This window comes from Rhipicephalus microplus, chromosome 8 (assembly GCF_043290135.1).
Source record: "Rhipicephalus microplus isolate Deutch F79 chromosome 8, USDA_Rmic, whole genome shotgun sequence".
Classification (NCBI taxonomy): Eukaryota; Metazoa; Arthropoda; class Arachnida; order Ixodida; family Ixodidae; genus Rhipicephalus; species Rhipicephalus microplus.
In genome coordinates this window covers 141,459-166,869 of record NC_134707.1, presented here as the reverse complement: position 1 = coordinate 166,869, position 25,411 = coordinate 141,459, and the positions used below count along the sequence as shown (strand labels likewise).

The window sequence follows — 25,411 nt, the reverse complement described above, 5'->3', positions numbered from 1 at the left end:
ACGCACCGGCTGAGAGCCAAACAGTCTGACCGTTTCCACGGGGACAACCGTGGGAAAACCTCTGGTGGCCAAGTCGTATGACAACACCCCAACAGGTTGTCACTCTCGCTAGTTGAGGGCCCTCTCCTAATTAAAAAGGGGTGGGGTCAATATATTTTTTGGCGCGGAGTTTCCATCAATGAAACGCGCATGATTGGACCCATGTAGAGGTCTTTTGTCCCCAAGGAAAAGAGCGAGGAGACACGAGGGGGATTTAAGCGCAGGATTTTGCCCTGCTAGGCAGACTAGTTGCTGACCAACATGGTGTAGAAACAGATCAACAAGTATCTCTTCTAGAAGTTTTTAGTGTGGCTCTGTATCGGCTGGCCACCTAAACTTAGCCGTTCGTCTAGTTGGGACGCGATGTTAACGTCTGCAACGTAGACATCGGGACTTCGCCTCGAGTAAGCTCACCCTGCTCGAATTCACCTGCAAGCACTAGCCTCCCGGAGCCACCAGCGTCGCAACACCGCCGACATCGCAGTCGTGCCAGAACTCTCTTCGACTTCTCGCATCCGATCGTCGGGGACGCAACGCTGCTGGTCATCACACGTATGCCTTCACCTGTTTATATCTTCGAACTTTCTCCTCCGTAGTTCTATTGTTGTTAGTTTGTGTAGTTTGTAATAGTTCTCTCTCGTAAGCTGATTTATTGTTTCTTTATATGTATTTTTAGTTGTATCAAGTGTTGATGTATTTTGTTAGTTGTATTGAAGTGTTGTACTAGATCCCGTGTGCTGCAATATCACTAGAGTAAAGTTTGTTTTGTTTTATCACGTCTCTGATCTCTTCACTGTCTCTGCTTGCGTACGGAACGAAGTAACCTGTTGTCATTCCCGTCGCCGACTTCGCGCTGGCGACGCTAAAGTGGCAGCTTGTAACACGCAGTATGAAGCAGTAAGCGCCCACAATAAGTGGGATGACACAGACAAGCTCACTTACATCAATTTCTATCTCGCGGGTGTGGCATAACTGTGGTTTAACAACCACAAAGCGGAATTGGTCAACCTTCAAGACGCGCTTCGCAGAAGGCTTTGGCCGACCTGCTGTTCGCAAGCTCCGCACCGAACAGCGCCTGCGCTGCCGCGCACAGCGCTCAGGCGAGACCTTTATCTCGTATATTGAGGATGCTCTAGACCTCTGCCGTCGTATCGATTCCGACATGTCTGACACTGACAAAATATGGCACATCATGAAAGGTATCGAGGACGACGCCTTTCACATGCTCGTTGCGAAAAACCCGCAAACCGTCGCCCAGCTTATTCAGCACTGTCAGAGTTTCGACGAGCTGTGGAGAGAGCAGATTTTTACTCGACGTCCAAACCTCGACAAGACCTTTACATCTGGATTAACCATGGGCGCTGTTTTCTCCGAGCAAACCACGTTAATGCAGCAAATCCAGCAGTTTGTCTGAGAAGAAGTTTCGCGCCAATTGTCTCTCGTGCCGTACGTCCCGACCAAGGCGCACACGCTGACCCCAACGCTCCGCAAGGCAATTGAAGAGCAAGTTTCTGACGCCCAGTCTCCCACATACAATTCTCCGCCTATCTCCGCCCCTCCCACTTACGCTGAGCCCGCCAGATGATCGCCGCCGTCGCTACCAACCGTCACGGATCTTGCTAGACAGACCCGTCCCCTCTACACAGCAAGTTCACCTACCCGTCGCCGCCCACCTCCTGTTTGCCACCACACGCCACCATCAACAAACCCTTGGTGCACTCCAGACAACAGGCCAATTTGCTATTTCTGCTATCTTCCTGGTCACGTAGCACACTACTGCCGTCGTCGGGATTACAACCTCACTGCTGGTGAGGCGACTTACGACTCCTATCGTCCAGAGCCACCACAGCCGTCTTCGTTCTCCTCCGTGTCGGATCAATCGCCGCGGCTTCGACAGGAATCGGTCGCCCTCACCCCGGCGCCGCTCTATTTGTCCGATGCTTCCTCGATCACCACCCGCCCAAACGGAAAACTGACCATCGCAGTTCCCAAGGCAAGAGCTGTGCACATATCGAAACCTTCAAGACCTCAGTTTTTACCTGCTAACGAAATAACTGTGCATGTTGATGGTGTACCTGCGAAAGCGCTCGTTGATACTGGTGCTGCCATATCTGTGCTAAGTGGTGAACTGTGCCGCAAGTTAAAGAAGCCTACGCTGCCGCTTTCCGATGTCTCTCTCCGCACGGCCACTGCGCATCACATCCAACCTTCTGCGGCGTGCACAGCTCGACTGGTCATCGAAAATATTTTGTATGTAGTCGAATTCGTTGTGTTTTCCCCATGTTCACACGATATCGTCTTAGGCTGGGACTTCCTCTGCGCTCATCATGCCGTCGTTCACTGTGCGCGTGCCGAACTAGAGTTGTCGACGATGTGCGAGCTGCCCCTGTGTGAAGCGCCGACATCTGAAAGACCTTCTTTCAAGCTGCTATCTTCCCGAGTCACCATAGCCGCGGACACTCACATCCTTCCTCTATCCTGTGTTCATGTGCCACTCTTCTGCGACGACGCACCCTCTGTCACCGCCCTCTTTATCCCCTCCGACACCTTCGGTTCTCGCAAAAGCTTCCTTCTCCCGTTCGCAGTTGCCACCGTAGAAAACTCACGTGGCTCCATTTATATAACGAACTCGCTTCCTTCCCCGGCCATATTATTCCGCGGCGAACTCCTCGGTCACCATCAGGAAATTGATTCTGTTTCGTCCAGTGACCTACCTGATGACTTGTCATCATCTCACTTAAACACCATTACCTCTTATACCGCTCCCACTTCATCTCCGGAGGTTTTTTCCCCATCTATTGACCCTGAACTTCCCGCTGCTCAACGCACCCAACTCCTGGCTTTACTCAATCGCTTCAAGATGTCATTTGACCATAGCCAACCTTCTTTGGGTCGCACGTCTGCCATCGTTCACAAAATCGACACCGGTAGCCATGCACCTTTGCGCCAGTGCCCATATCGAGTTTCTCATGCTGAACGCCGTACCATTGATGATCAGGTGAACGATATGCTTCGTCGTGGTGTAATAAAACCTTCAAACAGCCCTTGGGCCTCTCCGGTTGTACTGGTGAAAAAAAGGATGGCGGCATCAGATTTTGCGTTGACTACAGGCGTCTTAACAAGATCACCAGAAAAGATGTTTATCCGCTGCCCAGAATTGATGACGCCCTCGATTGCCTGCAAGGAGCAGAGTTCTTTTCTTTTTTAGATCTTCGATCCGGCTACTGGCAGGTCCCCATGAATGAAGCCGACCGCTCTAAGACTGCGTTTGTAATGCCTGACGAATTGTACGAGTTTAACGTCATGCCACTCGGCCTCTGTAATGCTCCTGCCACCTTTAAGCATCTCATGAACAACATCTTTATAGCCTTTAAATGGAACACATGCCTGTGCTATTTGGATGACGTCGTCGTTTTCTCTAAGGACTTCAACTCTCATCTTAGCCGCCTCGCAAGCGTCCTGACTTGTCTTTCGAACGCTGGACTGCAGCTGAATTAGAAGAAATGCCACTTCGCCGCCCGCCAGCTTACTATCTTAGGGCATGTTGTTAGCAAGCATGGTGTCCATCTTGATCCAGCCAAGCTTCGCGCTGTCGCCGACATTCTCAGGCCAGCTACACTAAAAGAACTCTGCAGCTTCATTGGGCTCTGCTCATATTTTCGCCGCTTTGTGCGCAATTTCGCCACCATAATCGCACCCCTGACGCAGCTACTTGCCTACAACCAAGACCTCTCGGCGTGGTCCCCAGCATGCGACGAAGCATTCGCATCTTTACGCCATCTTCTAACATCATCACCTATCCTACGCCACTTTGATCCAGACGCTCCAACTGAAATCTATATGGACGCTAGTGGAGTTGTCATCGGCGCTATTCTTGCTCAGCGTAAATCTGGCTTCGATGAGTACGTTGTATCCTAAGCTAGTCGCACCCTCACTAAAGCGGAAAAGAACTATTCAGTCACCGAGAAAGAATGCCTTGCCATTGTTTGGGCAATCACACAATTCCGACCTTATGTATATGGCCGCCCATTTGACGTCGTGACTGATCACCACGCATTGTGTTGGTTGTCGTCATTAAAAGACCCATCTGGTCGCCTAGCTCGCTGGGCACTACGTCCCCAAGATTACGATATTCGTGTAATTTATCGGTCAGGCCGCAAGCATTCGGACGCCGACGCTCGTTCTCGCTCGCCACTTTCCCACGATTATGTTGCAGCATCTGTTTCCAGCTGCGAATGTTGTTCACTTGAACAGGCCGACATGTCCGCTGAGCAACGCCAGGATCCATGGATAGCGTCTCTCTTAGAGTACCTGTCTCAGACGTCTCCACGTACAGACAACCGTTTACTTCGACGAACTGCTCGCCATTTAGCATTCGTGACGGTCTTCTGTGCCGGCGAAACTACCTATCTGATGGCCGCAAATGGTTGCTGGTAATAACTCGACACCTACGTTTTGACATCTGTGCCTCCTTCCACGCGGATCCGCAATGCGCCCACGCAGGTGTAGTAGAGACGTATGCTCGCCTACGAATTCGATATTACTGGCGTGGAATGTACCGCTTTTTTACTCAGTACGTCCGTTCATGTTCCTTGTGCCAACGCGGAAGAGCTCCCCTCGCACAACCACAGGGCCACTCCAGCCACTGCCTTGTCCTTCTCGGCCTTTCAGCCGCATCGGAATCGACTTGTACGGTCCCCTACCATACACACCAAATGAAAACCGCTGGGTCATCGTAGCCGTGGACCACCTTACGCGCTACGCCGAAACTTCGGCGCTTCCCGAGGCCACTGCGCGTGAAGTCGGCCTGTTCATTCTGCACAACCTCGTCCTTCTGCATGGTGCACCCCGCGAGCTTCTCAGTGACCGTGGGCGTTCCTTCTTGTCGGAAGCCGTAGAAGCCCTCCTACGCGAAAGCAACATCGTGCACCGAACAACGACCACATACCACCCCCAAACCAACGGGATGACCGAGCAATTTAATCGCACGCTGGGTGACATGCTCTCCATGTATGTTTCTGATAACCATATGAACTGGGACCGCATACTGCCATTCGTTACTTACGCTTACAATAGCGCAATTCAATCGACAACTGGATTCTCCCCTTTCTTCCTTCTTTATGGTCGGGAACCTTCATCGTTCTTGGACACTATCCTTCTGTACCGCCCAGACCCTTTAGAATCGACAACTTTGGCCGAAGCCACCACACATGACGAAGAATGTCGGCAGCTAGCACGTTCGCTAACTACGCACGATCAGGATCGCCAGAAGCACTCGCATGACCGATGCTCATCCCCTTCGTCATACGCGCCTGGGGCAATCGCGTGGCTCCGCGTGCCATCGTCTGCCCCAGGCTTTTCCTCAAAGTTCATACCCAAGTATGACGGTCCGTACCAGATCCTGCGCCAGACTTCACCAGTCAACTACATAGTTGAACCTATTCAGCCACCTACAGATCAGCGGCGCCGCGGGCGCGAGACTGTGCACGTCGAGCGTCTAAAACCTCACTACGACCCACCAGTCCTGTCTGTGCCATAGGTCGCCAGGATGGCTCCTTTCGCACTGGGGAGTCAATGTAGCGACAAATACGGGCTCTAAAAACGACGAAGAAGACGTTTGTTGTGGCGGAGGCTCGTTCTGCTGCAGCTGCTGCTGAAACCGCTGCTTGCTTTCTCGGTGCTGTTACGCCCAATAAACGGTTGCTCCACCCGGCGTGCGTCCAACAGTATTCTTATACTTTGTTTTGTTAGTTCAGATCGGGTATATTTTTTATTTCACTACAACAAAATTTTTGCTCCAACGAAAGTTTTTCCGCGCCTTTTCAGTTTCGTTGTAGCAGGATTTGACTGCATATATATAAAAATAGAGGCCCCAAGAGCTTACCTGTAGCCGATCATCACCTACAATCATTTCTCCCTGACAGAACTAATGAATAATAACAATATTCCAACTTTAGAATCCTGAAGGAAACTAGCTAGACTTAAATTTCTTTTTCACCTATCTAAGAAAAACGCTATCATAGACCTTTCGCACGTCCTCACTCTGTTATCTTCACGTCCTACTAGAGGATACCATTCTTACAAATTCACACCTGCCTTTGCGCACACTAGCAACCTGTCTGATTTATTTTTTCTGTCGTTGTTGTTGTTTTCTTTGCTTTTTCTTCTTTCTCTACACCTGTACATCTATTAATTTGTCACTATCATTATCGTTGTACCACCTCCCACTCCTGCTTGGGCTATTTTATGGCCTGCAGTACTTTATAAATAAATTAATAAATAAATAGGTGCATTCAAGAATGACAACTAATTCCGCACACATGCCACAACGATATAATTTATTTGCGTAAAAAAATGATAATCTTGGCTTGTTTCTTTGTTTTTAATATGTTAAAGACGCTAATCTCGATTTTATAAAGGCTGTCCGGGTGCGACAGCCCGATTACTTTCATGTGGCCGATACAACGGCAAATGATGCCGAATGCTGCCGCCACTTCAGCGGCGGAGTACGAACGTGTAGCCAGCGCCTCGTCCGAACTATCCTCTTGTCACATGAGCTATCGGCCTGGACTGCAAAATTGCAGTCCACTTCCACGAAGTCGTCCGCAGACACTTCGTGTGGAACTGCATCCGGGAGGCTGGACGACAACTTGTGGAACTCGTGGTCTATGCGTTCGTCGTCATCTTCACCGGTTTCCACAAGTTCCGTCGTCTCGAAGCCTGCCTTGCAGAATAAGTTGACCACTGTGTACGTCTTCATGTCTCACCAGGCATGGAATTTCTTCGCGGGAGAAACTTCGCAGAGATTTCCGGCCACTTTTCCGTCATCCACAGCTAGATGTCTTGGCTGCTGACAGCTTCACTTTCACTAGAATTGATTTTACCTACGATATTGTAGCGCTGCCTAAATTGGTGAAGCCACCCGGTGTTGTCGGCGAAGTTTTTTCACCGAATTCAGCGGCAAACCATTTGACCTTGGCGATCAGCATCGGGCCATCCACTGGAATGCTCTTCGCGCGTCTTTCATGAAACCTGGCATAGATTGTCTTTTCTACATTCCCATGGGCAGAAGCGCACACACGACAGGCTTCCAATGTTCGCTGCTCCGCCACCTTTGCCTTGATAACTGCCCTGCTTTTCAGCAAGGTACTCAAGTGCTCCGTGATAACCAGAAGTTGTCTGCGACGGGCAAACATTTCTCACCCGCCTCAACAAGCTGAATAGCCTTCAGCTTCATGGCAAAGTCAAGGGTTTTGCACTTCTTGACGCTGGCCGTAGCTACAGGAGAAGACGCCAATTCAAGAAGTTCGCAGCAGATTTGCACACCACGCACGGAAAACAGAAATGCCCACATGCTGTGGTACGTAGGCTCCACTTGGTCGGCTGCTTGCTTCGGGTAGTAACTGCACCGTGCAGCTGACCAAGTGCCGACGTAACGAGCAGCGCACCTCGGGTCGACCCTTTTCGAATGTCTGGGGGCCAGGGAAGTTGGCTTCCAACTACCGTATTAACTTGCATAATTTGCGCACTTTTTCTCACGATTTTGGGGTTCTGAGAAGGGGGTGTGCAAGTTACGTGGGGATTTCGGGAACGCATACGAAATAATGTGCAATAGTCCTAACACGCGCAATACATACACTAAAAATGATAAATTAAAGTACAAACGAAGTGTACTTGTTAATACAACATAATTCGCACGTATTTTAATCAGTAAGATCTGGTCACGCGCGGTGCAGTCGAAATCACTGATCGAAAGTTCCGATTGAGAATCATCGTCGCGGCTGCTGTCACCACCCTCCCAAAGCGCATCGTCCTCGGTTCGATCGAGTGCATTTGAATGCCCCTTGAAGCTCTTCTCGGCAATGCTGGGAGAAACTATGTCCGATAACACGGCGATACCGAAGGACCTAAGCGTTCATATATAATTGAAAAGTCCTTCTCCAACGGCACAAGACTTGTATTAGATAATGCGCACTTGATTTCACCCGTACCGATCGCGCCGACCGTTCACGCTGAAGTGCATGGCAGTGGCACGGTTTCTTTCAGCAAACTTCACAACAGCGAGCTTGAATTTTGTCTTATATATATAATTACCATAGGCCTTCGCAAGAGAACAATAAAAACGCGACGATTGGATGGTGATACCCAAACTTTGGAAATCAACCAAGTGTGCGTTGCAGGGCGGACGCAGGAAACGGGGGGAACAGTTGGCGCAACAGACGATCGCATGCCTCCTGTGCTTAAAGGTTTCCGTGTCATGATGCGAGGGTACGTTCTCATGGTATAGATTCTAGAGAAAGGGGGAGGGAGGCAAACGCTCGAGCTGTTCTGGCGGGTACGGTGTTCTATTGGGACTCTAGTTCAGGGGAAGTCCTCAGAAACAGGGGCTTAGCACTCGCAGCGCGTTTGATTGCCACGCGCCCGTTCAAGGCATTCAAAGGTTCAAAGTCTCTTCGTGCATGAGCCGGCGTCGGGGAGCATAAAATATGCGAGTAAATGTTTTTTCGTCGAGCAGGGAAAATATTAGGAATGCGGAAAATATGCGTGGGCACAAATTATGCAAGTAAATACTATACATCCTAGCACTCCGTCAATTATCAGCAGTTGGTCAAGGTTACTTGGGTAGGCCTCAACGATCTCAGGCATGTACCTTTGCCTTTCGTTTATATGTGTGTTTTTTCTGAAAATAAACTTCAGTTGTTAGTCTGCGCTTGTATGGGCTCTCTTCCTTCCTGTCCATTATTTTCTTTTTTTTTTCCGGGAAATGCTATCCACTATGGATTACCAACTTGCCCAACGCTTTGTTCTTCTACGCTTTTGTCTCCCTTTTTTACCAAATGTATATATTCTTTGGTGTAGGTATCTTTTGGTGTTTTTTCACGAAATTCTGTTATGGCGCCGTCCTGTGTCGTCCGTTCCTCCCATTTCTTGTTTTTCAGGCTCTTTATTTCTTATAATGCGCGTGCACTATATAGGCGAGAAAAGTTGTCTGTTCGATACTTCTTCGCATGTACCCCAAGGTTGGCCGGCTGATGCTTAAGTCTTCGGGAGACACTAACTGCAAGCGTGTCTCACTGGAGCTTGGCGGGAAGAGTCCCCTGATTGTCTTCCCAGATGCTGACCGTATGTGCTCTCTTCACTCATTTGATGCCTCAATTGCAGAACTTTTTCTTTCGTTCTCTACGACTGCATGCTCTAGTTTTACAATTAAAAAAATCAAAAGGTCACTAGACAGACTTGCTTGCCTTGCTCTGTATGGTTTTTTGTTGTTTTTACTCTTATAAAACAAATCGACGAGCCGTACGCGTTGCTATGCTTTCGTTTTCTCTAATTGCTTATTCTTTAAGTAGATGTTAGTGCTTCTGTGTAGCACTGGCTACCCCTTTCATGCAAAACACAATTCAAGGAAATTGCTGCAACAGGAAAAAATGTGCAAAAGGGCAACCCAAGGCTTGGAATGCGATGCAAAGCATGTGCCTTTGTTGAAACTGTCGGCTGTCTTTTGCAATGGCGCGAGGTACACGCGCTTCTCCAGTCTCATCATGGTTGTGTGCATGCACCTGGCGTCACAGCACAACATGCACTAAGTGTTGTTCGCTCGATACACTATAATTTTCATAAATAGATTATGCGTACTTTCGAGATAGAAACAAACACACATGCTTGTTTTGACTGTTGTAAAACAAAAATAAGTACTTACATGATAAAGCCAAATGTGCAGTACAACTTCACAGTAATGTGCAATACTCTTGTGGTTTAAAACGTCCAGCTCATGTATGAGGGTGGTCCACACACGGATTGCACGATGTGGAAATTGAGGCCGGTCCGCTGCCTTTGCGCGGGCTTTGCCGCCGATTTCTTCGTTCTCATGTCCCGACATGTCTCCCCTCTTCTGCTGTCTGCCGCGCTGGGGGAGCGGAGTGACGTTTAACCCCATCACCCGGTAGCGGATGTTGACTATGGCGCCGCGCGCGGAGTCTCCCGGGAGGGTTTCGCGCGCTGCGTCAGGAGCGGGCAGACAGACCCAGGCCCTGGAAACTCTCAAGTGCAAGTGCTCACCTGTAGGGGGCGAAAAAATCAACCGCGGCGCGTTTCTGCTTCAAACACCCAGAGTGGATTTACTAACCTCTCTCGCCACTCGCGCTGTTGCACTTTCTTGTAGAGGCGCCTTCATCGGGGCCAAGTTTTAATTTTAAAATGATCAAATACTACATGTTTGCGTACCGCTACACATAAAAAACAACTTGTTCTTCTAGCAAGTAGTTTTTCTTAAACATGTGCTGCGTCATCAATTTTTTGTAATAGTTTTTGCTCCAGTTGGCTCGAAGTCAGTAGCAGCCTATCGACATCATTATCCTCATTTCAAAGTTTGCGGCGGCCAACGGTTGCGACGGCAGGTAACGGCTCGCGGTACGTTCGGATGCGTCTCGGACTGTTTCGTTTCACTGTTAATATTTCGAGCCTCTGCCGACCGACACATTCTTTCTCGTTCTGTTTATCTTGACTCGTTCAAATGCTTTCGCGAAGGGAATTCAAGTGACTTTCGGGGAACGAAGCGACCGTTGAAGCTTTCATCGGATGAACATCCGTTGCAAGCCCGAGCCGGTGAGTAGAAACCACTTCAGTTTTTTAAGGATGGTTGCTTGCGGGGCTAGTTGGTTCATTTCAACATATGTAGTTTTTTTTGCCAATGACTGCGTAGACGTCACACGGTGGCAGTGCATTGCAGTATTAAATATTAAAATTGTTGAACGTCTCAATCTGCAACTGAAAAAACGTGCGTTACTTGCGGCGTGGCTTCACGTGGGAACGAGTCGCTGACTCAATAGTTATTTCTGAAATTCTATCACCAGGTAACACCAACCAGGCCGTTGCGGTAAAAGAAGGCAAATAAATTACTGTCGCCTCGCATGTGTCTTCTTAGCTAGCCCATATATTAGTGCAAAAACCTACTAGTTAATAGTTTACTGCAGTCGCGTTTGAGAAACATCACATAATTATGGGTCTGGTTTTGCTATAGTGTGACAAAGGAAGCGTCACATAAATGAAAAATACTTCTTTTTCTGCCACAGCCTCCTGGCTCACCTGACATGGAAGCAGCTGTGTACAATGGGCAAGGAACCTGCTACATGACATGCCTTGTGAAGAAGCAGCCCTGAGTGATACACATGTTATGAGGTACCACTACGTATATGTATAAAATACTGCTGTTTACTAACTAACTAAGTTTATTTGTTTATTGTAGAAAATTTCATGCGTTGATTTTGCATTGATTTCATGCATTGATATATGGTGATGTTACTTGTTTTTCTAGACTGCCATGCAATAACAGGATGACTACCCCCGAATGTCCACTCTGCAAGCACGTTGAAACATCTGAATGTCCACTACAACAGGTCATATCTAACCTCTTACATGTAATGCAGTATTTGTGAATGTTTTACCGCGCATATCGTGGAGAGGTGCTTTAGTTTGGCTACAAGCATTGCCTGACTACCGTGACATGGAATCTACACTTCAATAATGTTGAAACTGTAACACTATTAGTTAGATTGTGTGGCACTGCTGAGCTCGACAACACACTGTTTGATCCCAGCCACTGTGGCCATATTTCGATGGGAGTGAAACGCTAAGACGCTTGTGTGCTTAAGGATTTGTTCGATTCGCCTGCACCACATGATCCATTTTACAAAGTGCTGCACCTCGTCATTCGTTTCAGTGGCACAGCAATGGCATCTTCTAAATCGTGCCATTCATTTCAAAAAGCGCAGGAGAGGTACAGCACCAAAACTAGTTCATGATTTTTCTGTACCTTCTGCTCTGATGGCGCTGGTTTGGTGCAACCGCACGCCCAGCTTAACAAACAACATAGTATTAGACATAGGTACTGATCCCGCCTCTACAAATGCGGCGTGTTTTGCCAAAATGTTTGCACCTCATTAAATTAGGCAATTAAAAATAAGGATTCCACCTTGTCGGCACCTTGTCATTCACTTGTGATGCCACATTGCTGAACTCGTGTTGCACAAGTTCTGAACTTCTCGTGCACAGCTGTGAACCAGTTTCAATTGTGCAGGTGAACTAAACTGACCCTTAAAAGATGGAAGCTTGAAAATATGAAAAACCTATTAACATAAGGTGTCAAAGCAAATGTTTCGACAAGCAGTCTTGTCTCCTGAGAGGCTACAATGTCATTTGTTTGAACCCATGGAAACAAGAATCAATATAAATTCGCCCACTACTGTACGACTCACAATCACTTCATAGTTGGCATGTGAGTCGTCGGAAATTAATAATTGCACTATGTAATGAACACCCCCACAGTGATGGGCATTAACAGGCTTTCCGACATTCAGTTGTACCTTGTGACAGTTTATGAACAACACCCAGAACTGTATTGTCTTAATTAACTGTGTTTAGCTCATACAAGTTTACAAAAAGATGCACCAAAGCTCATAAGGTTGCACTCAATTGATTTAGCTTTGCACATATGTTCAATGTGATCCTAAAATAATAAATCATAAAGGTTATGGGCAGTTGCAGCACAGCTTCCTCAAAGACGTGAATGCTGTCCTAAAGAGCAAGATTGTGTTCATTGCATATGTTATTGTTTTTGTTTTTTTGGCAGAAAGTCGTTCCAGATTTTTTTGTGCACATCTGCTTCTGTTTAAATTAAGTTGTCATAACTATAGTGTCTACCACTACGAAGTGAAATTCTGTGCATTACGGTCATGAAAAAATATCTAGGAAATCGCACAGGTAGTTGAAACATACATGATCTTCACTTATCTACAGCCACACTGTAAGATAGTACCTATTTCAAGTCTTAACCTCTAAAAGTAGCAGGGAGAAAACAACAGCTTTCAAGCACAAGTATACTGGAAAAGTAATCACAATAACAAGTGTGTAATAAATGGGACCTTTATTGATCCAGTATTCGGACTGATTCACATCATGTACCACTAATTGATTTCAGGAGTTCTTGCTTGCAAGAGAGTACTCAAGTTCTATAGATATGTCTATGCAAGAAAGAGATTGTGCTCAGGGCTGAGCAGATGGTGTGATGTAAGAGCACCAACAAAGATGTACCGACAACAAAATTGTACAATGCATGCCTGAATCTTATGTTTTTTAGAATTGGACCTTTTCGATCTGTAAGCACACACCTCATAAGTGTCCCTTTAGCATACATGTTCACTGCATACTCAGCAGACGGGTCATTACCTGCGACGAAAAATTCTAGCTGTGGTAAATGTGTAACTTAACTCTAACAATAAATGTAGCAAGGCTGAAATATTTTTAGGCCCATCCCTTAAATACACAATACCTATGATATGGGCTCACAGCTAAGAATTAAAACTAGTGCCTACCCTCTCGACACGTCGTGACATTGTAAAATTGTGAAGTACTCAATGTAGCATTGCAGAGCGAGAAAGATTCAGAAATGCACGCATCCGCAACTGCTTATATTAAAAAATTAGCAAAACTACATTGCTTTAACTGCGCGAGCTATCTATCGGCAATGTGCAAGTTTCCGTCCTGATTCCACATCATGCATTCGCTTCAAGATCAACACTACGGGGCAAGCGCCGCATCTGACGGCAGAATCGGACCCTTGTACTGAAGCGACGCTATTAAACTCGAGCGCCGCAACACAATGAGAGCGACGTTCATTCAGTGATATCGATGTTCAGTTATATGGATATGCTTGTTAGCTTTCAAGAGTCTTTACACATGGGTTGAAAACTTTCGATATGTATGAGTGACTTGTTTTGTTCGAACCCGACCGTATACATTGAATGTACCGGCTTGGACACTCGCAATAAACGATGCAAACCTTACTTGATTGACGTTGTTTTTGCCAGTCGAGGCCAGCTAGGTCCCCTGGCGATAATTACAGACGTGAAATGCGATTGAGCAACGCAAAAAAAAAGACAGAGGGAGCGAGCAGCGCGAACCAGCCGCGGCCCCCTCCCCCACCTGCAGCAAAAAAAATGCGTCTGTTTATTGATGATGATAGTACTACCAGCGCCATCTCACCTCGCGGTATTGCAGTTCAGTACGCCACCGCTACGTATTTGCATGTTATTTTGATACAACAGCCCAAATTTCCGTTCTCTAAACTGGTAGGTGCTCTGTGACAGACCTCTCCGGGGACGACATGGGGTAAGCACGCTTTTCTTTTCGGTCCGTCAGCTCCGTTTTCGGTCCGTCAGGAGAAGTTATTAGATCGAATCGTAAGGTAATTGTGAAGAAAGAAAAGTGGGTGAAAAGATCACTTGCCATGAGCACGAACTGAACCTGCGACCTTTGAATAACGCGTTCGGTGCTCTACCACTGAGCTACCATGGCGGCTGTCCTCCCAGCCGCTGTATTGGATATATATATATATATATATATATATATATATATATATATATATATATATATATATATATATATATATAGTACGGGTCATAATACGGCTTGAGAAGGTTAAGGTAAACTGTTTCTTGCCCCCGACGACGAAGGTCGGAAGATGGCGTAATGGGTTCAACCACATAATTAACAGGAGAGGTCTACACAACCACACGGTAGGGTCCGTGATACTTCGGAAGAAGCTTAAAAAAAAGGCCGGGAGCAGCAACTGGCGGGACCCAAAGCCACACAAGAGATTCGACGGTGAAAGGGTCAGGAGGGATGTCGGAGTCGTAACGCTGTTTTTGGCGACGCTGTTGGTTGTAGGTGAAAGAACGTGCCAGTTGTCGGCATTTTTCGGCGTGGTCAGCCACCGCAGACACAGGCTGGTAGTCGTCAACGTCTTGGTGATATGGCAGAATCATATCAATGGTGCTAGTGGGTTCACGGCCGTATAGCAAGAAGAATGGTGAAAATCCGGTGGTGGCTTGGGAGGCGGTGTTGTAGGCGAATGTGACAAACGGAAGAACAAGATCCCAATTGCAGTGGTCTGACGCAACGTACATCGACAACATGTCACCCAGAGTTCGCTTAAATCGTTCCGTTAACCCATTTGTCTGTGGGTGATATGCGGTAGTGGTGCGGTGAAGAATTCTTCATTTGGATAGGAGTGATTGCACTACATCTGAGAGAAATACACGGCCGCGATCACTTAGCAGTTCACGAGGGGCGCCATGACGGAGAAAAAAGCTGCGTAGAATAAACAAGGAAACGTCCTTGGCTGTTGCGGCAGGTAATGCAGCGGTTTCGGCGTATCTTGTCAAGTGATCCACGGCGACGACAATCCAGCGGTTGCCAGCGCCAGTGCATGGGAGAGGCCCGTACAAGTCAATGCCGACACGATCAAATGGGTGGGCTGGGCAGGGAAGCGGCTGGAGAGGTGCTGTGGAGAGGTGCGAGACTGGTTTGCGTCGTTGACAGGCGAGACATGAGCGGACGTATTTGCAGACGAGGCTGTACATTCCGCTCCAATAATAACGTAGGCGAAGGCGCGTGTACGTCTTGAACATGCCACCGTGGCCACACTGAGGGTCATTGTGGAAAGCGGAGCAGAGATCGCGACGAAGATGGCGGGGCACGACCAATAACCATGTGCGGCCATCGTTCTGGTAGTTACGGCGGTATAAAAGACCATCGCAGATAGCGTAATGCTGCACTTGGCGGCGTAGCGCTCGTGGAGCCGGGTGGTCAGGGGGCTTTACAAAAAGTTAAAATTGTGGCGATCCAAGGGCCATTTCGTTGCTCCGAGGCCATGTCCAAGATGTCAAGTGACGAAATATCGTGATTGTGACTAGATGCGCTGGCGTCTGAAATGAGTGGGAAGCGTGACAGGGCGTCAGCATCAGAGTGTTGTTGGCAAGAACGATATACGACACGGATGTCGTATTCCTGGAGTCGGGGGACCCACCGAGCAAGGTGACCTGACGGGCTCTTGAGGTTTGACAACCAACACAGAGCGTGGTGGTCTGTTACGACATCAAAAGGACGACCGTAAAGATAGGGGCGAAATTTCTGTAGAGCCCATATGATGGCCAGGAACTCTTTTTCAGTTACGGTGTAATTGGTCTCAGGTTTTGTGAGTGCACGACTGGCACATGCAACCACGTATTCGGCGTTGGCATCGTCACGTTGTGCGAGGACAGCACCAAGGCCGACATCACTAGCATCAGTGTCAATTTCTGTGCGTGCGCTCGGAGTGAAATGACGCAAAATTGGCGGAGACGTAAGCAGGCGACGAAGTGTCGTAAACGCATCGTCACAAGCTTCTGGCCAGGTAGATAGTTCGTTGTCGCCTTGGAGGAGTGCATTGAGAGGTCCGATGACAGTAGCAAAATTACGAACGAAGCGCCGAAAATAGGAGCATAGGCCAATGAAGGTCCGCAGAGCTTTCACATTAGTAGGCTTCGGGAACTCGGATACGGCTCGAAGTTTAGCAGGATCGGGAAGAATACCTTATTTGGAGACGACGTGACCCAATATAGTTAGTTTTTTAGTGGCAAATAGGCACTTTTTCAAGTTAAGCTGGAGACTGGCATTTCAGACACAGGTCAAAACTTGATGCAACCGTTGTAGATGGGTCGGGAAATTTGGCGCAAAGACGACAATATTATCCAAATAGCAGAGGCAAGTGTGCCACTTCAAGCCACGTAAGATGCCGTCCATCATGCGTATAAAGGTGGCGGGCGCGTTACAGAGACCGAATGGCATTACAGTGAACTCGTATAATCCATCTGGTGTTGTAAACGCGGTTTTCGAGCGGTCAGTCTCAGCCATGGGCACTTGCCAGTAGCCAGAGCGGAGATCAAAGGAAGAAAAGAACTCCGCTCTTTGCAAGCAGTCTAGTGCGTCATCAATTCGTGGCAATGGGTACACATCCTTTCGGGTAATCTTGTTAAGCCGGCGATAATCGACGCAAAATCGTATTGTGCCATCATTCTTCCGAACAAGGACGACGGGTGATGCCCAAGGACTGTTGGAAGGCTGAATGACACCGCGTTTAAGCATGTCATTCACCTGGTCATCGATAATGCATCTCTCACTCGCCGATACTCGGTAAGGACGCTTTCGAATGGGCGCATGGCTTCTGGTGTCGATAGCATGCGAAACAGTTGTTGTGCGGCCGAGTGCCCTTGCTTGGCAGTCAAAAGAGGAAGAGAAATCGTGGAGCAAGCGAAGAAGTTGGTCTTGTTGTGTCGTCGTACGGTCGCTGGCTATAGCTGGTGTGAAAGATCGTGGTAGTGGCCGAGGAGTTGATGTCTCGAGGGTGGCCATATCAGTAGGGTCATACATGGTGTCGAATATCGAAAATGACGCCAGTGGCTCGGCTTTGCCGAGGGTTTCCCAGTGTCGCAAAGTGATTGGCACTGGCGAAGTATTGGTGATGTAGATGACAGAGGCGCCTGAATGGAACTCGAGAACGGCAAATGGCAACGGCAGTGATCGGCGGTGAACTAGAAGTGCAGACGGTGCGAAAAGCACTGAGCCGCCGTCTTCAGAGTCACAAGAGATGGAGACAAGAACAGTAGACTGGCCAGGTACAATGGTGTCGTCACAGACTGTGATTTTGCGACATGTGTCCTTGTCATTGATGACATCTGTTGAAAATGGGAATAACTCGAGTTCAGCGTGGGCGCAATTGATGATGGCACGATGTGTAGAGAGAAAATCTCACCCTAATATGACGTCGTGAGAACAAGATGGCAGCACAATGAATCCGATCACATAAAGAACAACCTGGATGACGACACGGGCTGTGCAGGCACTGGATGGCTCGACGTGCTGCGCGTTGGCTGAACGAAGGGATAGTCCAGAAACAGGCGTCGTGAGTTTTTTGATATGGCGGCAAATGCGGGCATCGATCGCTTAAAGGGCAGAGCCGGTGTCGACAAGGGCTAGCGTCCATGTTCCTTCTATAGCGACATCAATAATGTTTCGGGGAGAAACTTGAGGCCTCATGCATTTCACCAGAACCGGAGTTCTCGCCTCCTGAGCTGTGCTACTTTGTTTTCCTGGCGCACAGGGCTCCGCCGTCGGTGCATGGGGGAAAGGGAGCGGCGGCGAGGAGAAGGTGAGCGGCGAGCGGCGGGTGGGGTCTGGGAGGTAGGATCATATTCGTAGTCGTCTGAATAACTGCGGTGTGGTTGATGTGGCGCATACGTGACCCATGGTAGACGCACACTGTTGGAGATAGGTGGTGCGCGAAATTGACAGTAACGGGCCACATGTCTAACAAGGCCACAATGAAAACAAATTGGACGGTTGTCTTGCGTGCGCCAAGGGTCGCCGGCTCGAGCGTATTGTACGACTGGGCGGGCGGGCGACGATACTGGCGGGCGACTAGGCGGACTAGGGGGCTGTAACCTTGTATCACAGGCCTTGAAGCAACTGCGGCGTACGTCAGAGGAGCAGCAGTCGGAGCCTGATGGAGCGAAGGCGAGACCTTTTCGGCGACCTGGTCGCTGATGATGTTCTGGAGAGGGGGCGCCAACGGGGAATGTGACTGGTCATGAACAAGCGGCATCAGCGAAAGCTGGCGAGCGACCTCTTCACGGGCAAAATTCTTAATCTGTTGCAGCAGAGATTAGTTGTCAGGAGCAACAGCCAATCCCGACATTGAAGTCGCCTGTGGACGAGAGCGGCCCGTGGCTGTGCATTGTTTGTGCAGCTCATCAAAACTTTGGCAAAGACTTACAAGTTCAAACACTGTGGACGGGTTCTTTGCCAGCAGCATCTGAAAGGCGTCGTCTTCAATCCCTTTCAAGATATGCCTGATCTTATCGGCATCGGCCATTGCGACATCAACGCTGTTACGCAGGTCGACAACGTCTTCAATGTAGCTTGTGAATGTTTCGCCATTCTGCTGCGTGCTACCACGCAACCGTTGCTCGGCTCGAAGCTTGCGAACGGCGGGGCGCCCAAATACTTCCGTCACATGCGTTTTAAAAGCAGCCCACGTCGGGAAGTCGCGTTGGCGGTTTGGATGCCACACGCTGGCGACGCCACTCAAATAAAATGACACGTAGCTGAGCTTCGCAGCGTCATCCCAGCGGTTGATCACGCTTACCCGTTCGTATTTGGCGAACCAATCTTCTACATCCTCCTCTTCTGTACCGCTGAAGATTGGTGGGTCGCGTTGACGCGATGGGCCAGGGCAGACCAATGTGGGCACCAGGACAGCAGGTTTTTGCTGTGGTTGATTTCGTACTTCATCTGGCATTGCAGAGGCTGGCTTGAGTTTCTGGCTGCGAAGTTCCAGGTTGGCGCGACCCAGCACATCCACCACTTGTTACGGGAGTGGATTCAGGTACACAGCCACCGAGAAGATTACAGCAGCAGCAGGCAAAACATAGCCAGCGAGTGAACAGCCGAGCGAGCCAGGCGATGGCAAGCACTTCAGCATGTGTCCATGTTCTTCCTCACAATATATATATATATATATATATATATATATATATATATATATATATATATATATATATATATATATATATATATATTGTAATGAATCTGAATAACGGACGCTCTGCTGGCAATGAAGAAGACGACGATGATCGGTGGCTGCAGTAGTAGCTCGCGCACGCTGTTTGCCATTAGCCAGACCTGCCTGTTAAAGCTCATTTTGCCAAGCTGCGTCTGAACCTTTCTCGACGTACAACACCTCTATTTTAAGTGGTGGAGGAGCCGGGGTTCCCATCAACCTGGAACTTCGCAATCGGACGCTACCCTCACCGTTCACCATGACTGCTCCTGGCCCTTCTCAAGCTGCCTTACCAACGACAGTCTACTGTACTGGCGTGCCTCGGCAACGCGACCCACCAATTTTTCGCGGCAACGACGAACAAGACGTCGAGGACTGGCTCGTCGAGTACGAAATCGTAAGCGCTTCCAACAAGTGGAACGCCTGCGACCAGCTCACAAACGTGCGCTTTTACCTCGATGATGTGGTCAGCCTCTGGCTCAAGAACCACGAAGGAGGAGGAGGAGAAAAACTTTATTCAACAGAGGAGTTTGGAGCACGCAGGCTCCCGGGCCCCCGCACGACCCCTTTGCGCTCAAGCGTTGATTTGGTGGTGGTCCATGACGCTGGCAGCCCGGTCGGCCGCCATGGTCTGCTCAACCGGGTCCTCTGAGCGCAGTAGGGTCTCCCAATCCTTCCAAGTCTTTAGGTGCTCTAGGGCCCGCGGGGGAGGATCCGCCGGGCAGTGAGAAAGGATGTGTATAGCAGAAGCATGAGGTTCAGGGCAAAGGGTACAGGCTGAGGTGAGGAAAAGAGGGTGATAGTGCGATAGAATGAGAGGAGAGGGAAGAGTGTGAGTTTGTAGCTGGCGCCAGAGGGTTGCCTGTCGGTTGCTCAGGGACTTGTGCGGTGGGGGATATAGCTGACGTGCTGCCCTATAGGCCTGAGTCAGCTCGTTGAAAGTGTGCGCGCGGTCCTTCGTGAATCCCAGATCGGAGGCCGCGGGAGCCCGGTTTAAAGAACCTCGGGCTAAGAGGTTGGCGGCCTCGTTTCCAGGATTCCCGCAGTGCGCGGGCACCCAAATCAACTCCACTTGACGGGGCGGGGTGGCAGCGGGCGAATCCAGTATGCAAAAAGCAGGGACGTGAACTCTGCCTCGTGCAAAATTTAAGATTGCGGTTTTGGAATCTGATAAGACGTACCGTGCTTCTGTGTTTACGATTGCTAAGGTAATGGCAGCTTCCTCTGCAGCTTCGGGGGACGTGTCTGGAGGGAGTGTGTGTGTACCTATGGGAGAGAGATTGTGATCCACCACGGCAGCGACCGCTTCATCACCCACGCAGGCTGCGTCTACCCATACGGCGTCTGGTTCGGCGCCGTAACATAGGTGTAGAGTTTTAGCGCGAGCTCTGCGACGTTTATCGTGGTGGTCGGGGTGCATGTTACGGGGAAGTGGTGTAATGAGGAGTTCGCGGTGCAGGGGTCTTGGTATGGGGAGTAATGTGGGATCATTGGCGGGTATCTGGATTCCAAGAGAATGTAGAATATGCCGACCAGTGTCGGTTTGTGTGAGACGAAGGTATTGTGCTTGGCGGTGCGCGTCTATAAGTTCCCCGATAGTGTTGTGAAGGCCTAACTTGAGAAGTCGATCGGTAGGTGTACTTATGGGAAGGTGGAGGGCTACTTTGTATGCCCGACGGATGAGGGCGTCCAATGTTTCAGTGTCGCGGCGAGAGAGTTGGAGGTAGGGGGTGCAGTAGAGGACACGGCTGAGTACAAAGGCATGAATAAGGCGAAATCACCAACTGGTCCGCCTTCAAGACCACCATCGCCGCGGTCTTCGGTCGTCCCGCCGTGCGCCGGCTTCGCGCGGAACAGCGTCTCCGTAGTCGAATCCAGCGCAGGGACGAGACCTTTACAAGTTACATTGAAGATGTCTTGTCTCTTTGCAACCGCGTCGATGAATCTCTAACCGAACGCGACAAAATCAAGCAAATCATCAAAGGAGTTGACGACGATACCTTCCAGATGTTCGTCGCTCGGAATCCACAGACCATCACCGATGTTGTCCAGCTCTGTCAGGAGTACGACGAGTTGCGTAAGCAGCGTGTCTCAACGCGCAGGGCCGCTGAAGATACGGCTGAAGTTTCCGACCTCGTGCACGATGTCGCTGCTGATCACACCATCTTACTGCCCCACATCAAACAGTTCATTCGTGAAGAAGTTGCGCGTCAGCTTTCTCTTGTGGCTGAAGCATCCGCGCCAGTGACATCGTTAGACCCACGTCTACGCCAGGTCATTGAGACACAGGTCACGCAGGCACTGCCTCCATCGCCATCTGTCCCTACGCCGCTGACCTACGCTGCCGTCGTTGCTAGACCCCCAGCCCCACCTGTCTCTGGCGCATACAGGGGCACCGGGTCCTCCTACCCTACGACGCTGCCTACATACACGGCACCCTATCCCGTTTCGCCCCCTGCACCTTCTGTCGTTAACCCATGGCGCACCTTGGATAATCGGCCCATATGTTTCGCATGCGGTTTCGTGGGACATATAGCACGCTACTGTCGCCGTCGTAATTTCCAGCCTCCAGACCACGGGAATTCTGCAAATTACCAGGCTGCCCAGAATCCCCGGCGACCATCTTCTCCTATCACCGACTCATTGTCCCCACGACGCCCTGTCGATTCTCGCCGGTCATTACCGCCCCGTCGCCGATCGGTCTCCCCGATGCTTCGGCGCACGAGCCCCGCTCGAGAGGAAAACTGACAGCCGCAGTTCCGGAGGCAAGAACTGCGTCGTCGTCGAACTTTCTAAGACCTCCTCTTTGTCCGACCAACGAAATTGATGTGCTAGTAGAAGGTGTTGCTGTACGTGCACTTGTCGACACAGGCGCCGTCGTTTCTGTAATTAGTGAAAAACTGTGTCGCGATTTGAGTAAAGTTACAACGCCGCTTACAAATCTTGCTCTGCGTACAGCCACCTCCCATTTTATCGCGCCGACAGCTCAGTGCACAGCACGCGTTTTTATTCAAGATGTTTGGTACGCCGTCAACCTTGTTCTTCTCCCACGTTCATCTTACGACGTCATACTAGGATGGGATTTCCTTTCTACCCATCAGGCCCTCGTCGACTGCGCTCGTGCTGAACTCACGTTGACGAATCCGTGCCTTGATATCGACCACCACAGTCCCTCCAAAGTGTTTGCCGCAGCTGACGTCCGCATCGCGCCGTTGTCCGCCGTCCTAGTGCCTGTGTTTTCCCCTGCTGCCACAAACTCGACGCTCCTGTTCCAGCCAACTATAGCTAGTGTGCAACACCGAACCATCGTCCTCCCGTTTGCTGTCATCAACTTTGCCAATGGTTCGGCGGTACTTTATGCGTGCAACGTTTCTGCATGACCGTACATCTTGCTACGCGGCGAGTGTCTGGGAAGCCTCGAGACCTTAAATTGTATTTTCGAAGACCCGATCTATCCAGACAAGCCATTTTTACCGACTTGTGCCATTACACCCGCAACGGACGCTAATGAACCTATAGGTGTATTCCGCAAGTCCATTGATTGTAACCTCACCCCTGGGCAGCAGGAACAGCTGATCAAGCTCCTACAGCGTTTTCGAGCCTCGTTTGACGACAATCAGCCTTCCTTAGGTCGAGCGTCATCTGTCGTTCATCGTATAGATACCGGTCAAGAGACGCCAATACGGCAGCGTCCATATTGCCGCCAGCACGTAGTGGGTTGGCAGCAAGAGCGGCTGGCGTAGGCTATCACTCTTTCGATGTCTTCTTGACGCTGAACGAGCACTGCACTGAGCCCAATGTTACTAGCGTCGGTATGGACCTCCGTGTCAGCATCATCGTCGAAATGAGCGAGAACGGGCGCTGATTGCATGCGCTGTCGCAGCTCATCAAAAGCTGCTTGTTGCTCGTTTTCCCAGACAAACGGTGTGTCGTCTCTTGTGAGACGAGTCAGAGGTTCTGCTATGTGTGAAAAGCCATGAATGAATCGGCGATAGTAGGCGCACAAACCAAGGAAGCGCCGGACGGCTTTCTTATCGACAGGAGCTGGTAATTCGGCAACAGCGGCAAGCTTGTCCGGATCGGGACGGATTCCTTCGGCGCTAACTACATGTCCAAGAAACTTTAGTTCTTTATAGCCGAAGTGGCACTTCTGTGGCTTTAGTGTGAGGTCTGCCGATCGGATAGCCTCCAGCACGCTGCGCAGGCGCTGAAGGTGCTGCTCGAACGTGGCAGAGAAGACCACCACATCGTCAAGGTAGACAAGACAAGTCTGCCACTTCAGCCCTGTGAGGACAGTGTCCATCATTCGCTGGAAAGTCGCCGGCGCTGAACACGAGCCGAAAGGGAGTACTCGAAATTGGTATAGGCCGTCTGGAGTCACGAAGGCTGTCTTTTCGCGGTCTCGCTGATCTACCTCGATTTGCCAGTACCCGCTTTTGAGATTGAGAGAAGTGAAATAATGGGCATGACGAAGTCTATCTAGCGAATCGTCGATACGCGGTAGCGGGTACACATCCTTTTTGGTCACGTTGTTAAGCTTTCGGTAATCGACGCAGAAGCGTAGCGACCCGTCCTTCTTTTTGACAAGCACGACTGGAGATGACCACGGGCTGTTGGATGGTTCGATAACGCCATCGTCAAGCATCTCGCGAACTTGCGTACGTATCGCTTCACGTTCTTTAGCCGACACGCGGTAGGGGTGCTGGTGTATTGGGCGTGCGTCCTCGTACGTGATGATCCTGTGTTGAGTGATGGACGTCTGGCGGATCTTCGAGCAACTTGCGAAGCAAGACCTGTACTCGAACAAGAGCGCTCGCAGCGCAGTCTGGTTATCGGTGGACAGATCAGGAATGATGTCAATGTTGCTCATTGATGTGTCTGCGTTATCCACTACTTCTGACGTGAGACAGTTGGTTACGTTTGCTACTTCGTGGGCAAACGCTATCGAAGTGCCACGGAAAAGGTGTCGATGCTCATTGCTAAAGTTGGTAACGAGCAATTCAGATCGGCTGTCGCGAACGTGTATTACACTTCTCGCTACACATATGCCTTGCTGCAGGAGGTGTTCTAAATTTGTCTCGGCCACCACATCGCCAACGCTCAAACCACAGCATGTTACGTCGACTAGAACACTGGCTCGGGGAGGAAGCGTCACGCTCTGTTCAGAAATACGGAGTACGTCGACACGCATTCCGTCATCCTGCACGTTGATTGCTCGCTGGGCTGAGAACGTGACGCGGCGCTCTTGCAGATCAATGATAGCTCCATTTTCCTGTAGAAAATCAACTCCCAGAATGACGTCACGGGAGCATTCACGTAGAACAAGGCAGCTTGCTACGAATGTGTACCCTTGAATCTGTACTCTAGTTGTGCAGGCACCCAGTGGAGTAACGACATGGCCACCAGCTGTCCGAATCTGCGAGTTATGCCATGGTGTGATTACTTTCTTCAGCTGCGTTGTCAGTTTCCCGCTCAGTATGGAATAGTCTGCGCCGGTGTCCACTAACGCATTAACTACACAACCATCAATTGTTACTGCTATGTCGAGTGAAAGCCGGCTATCCTTTGCAGCAGCAGGTGATGTCGGACCAGTTTCTGTATTGTTCTGCGTCAATAGGAGGTCTTCAGCGCTTCGACGTTCAGCGACCCCGCCCCCAGAGGTCGCTTCGGCTAGTTTTCCCGGCGGGGGCTGGGAGATCGTGCGGTAGAATACCGCTGGGGCGTTGATGAAAATCGCCTCGGTGATGGCGAGCGCGACTGGCGCCCGGCAGATGGTGGTGCATGCTGCTGGGAGAGGTAGTTTTGGATGTCGCGTGGTCTCTGACCGTAACGGGGTGGCGGCGAGTACGCAGAGAAGCCGCGAAGCCCAAGACGGCGATATGGGCACTGGCGGTACAAGTGATCAGCTTCTCCGCAGTGAAAGCACAGAGGCCGGCG

At 49.8% G+C, this 25,411-nt stretch overlaps 1 protein-coding gene across 4 annotated transcripts in view; it reads left to right on the top strand.

The window, feature by feature from the left end:
* The window catches only part of LOC119163924 (aldehyde dehydrogenase 1A1), a 638,180-nt gene that overhangs the window by 528,475 nt on the left and 84,294 nt on the right, over window positions 1-25,411 (top strand). For all 4 annotated transcript variants that reach the window (XR_012885825.1, XM_075872625.1, XM_075872624.1 and 1 more), the window contains one exon: window positions 9,060-9,162. Coding sequence is in view for 3 of the 4 variants with exons in the window: in XM_075872625.1 (XP_075728740.1) it covers window positions 9,060-9,162 (103 nt within the window). In the remaining variant the exon portion in view is untranslated. The remainder of the gene's footprint in view (window positions 1-9,059; window positions 9,163-25,411) is intronic.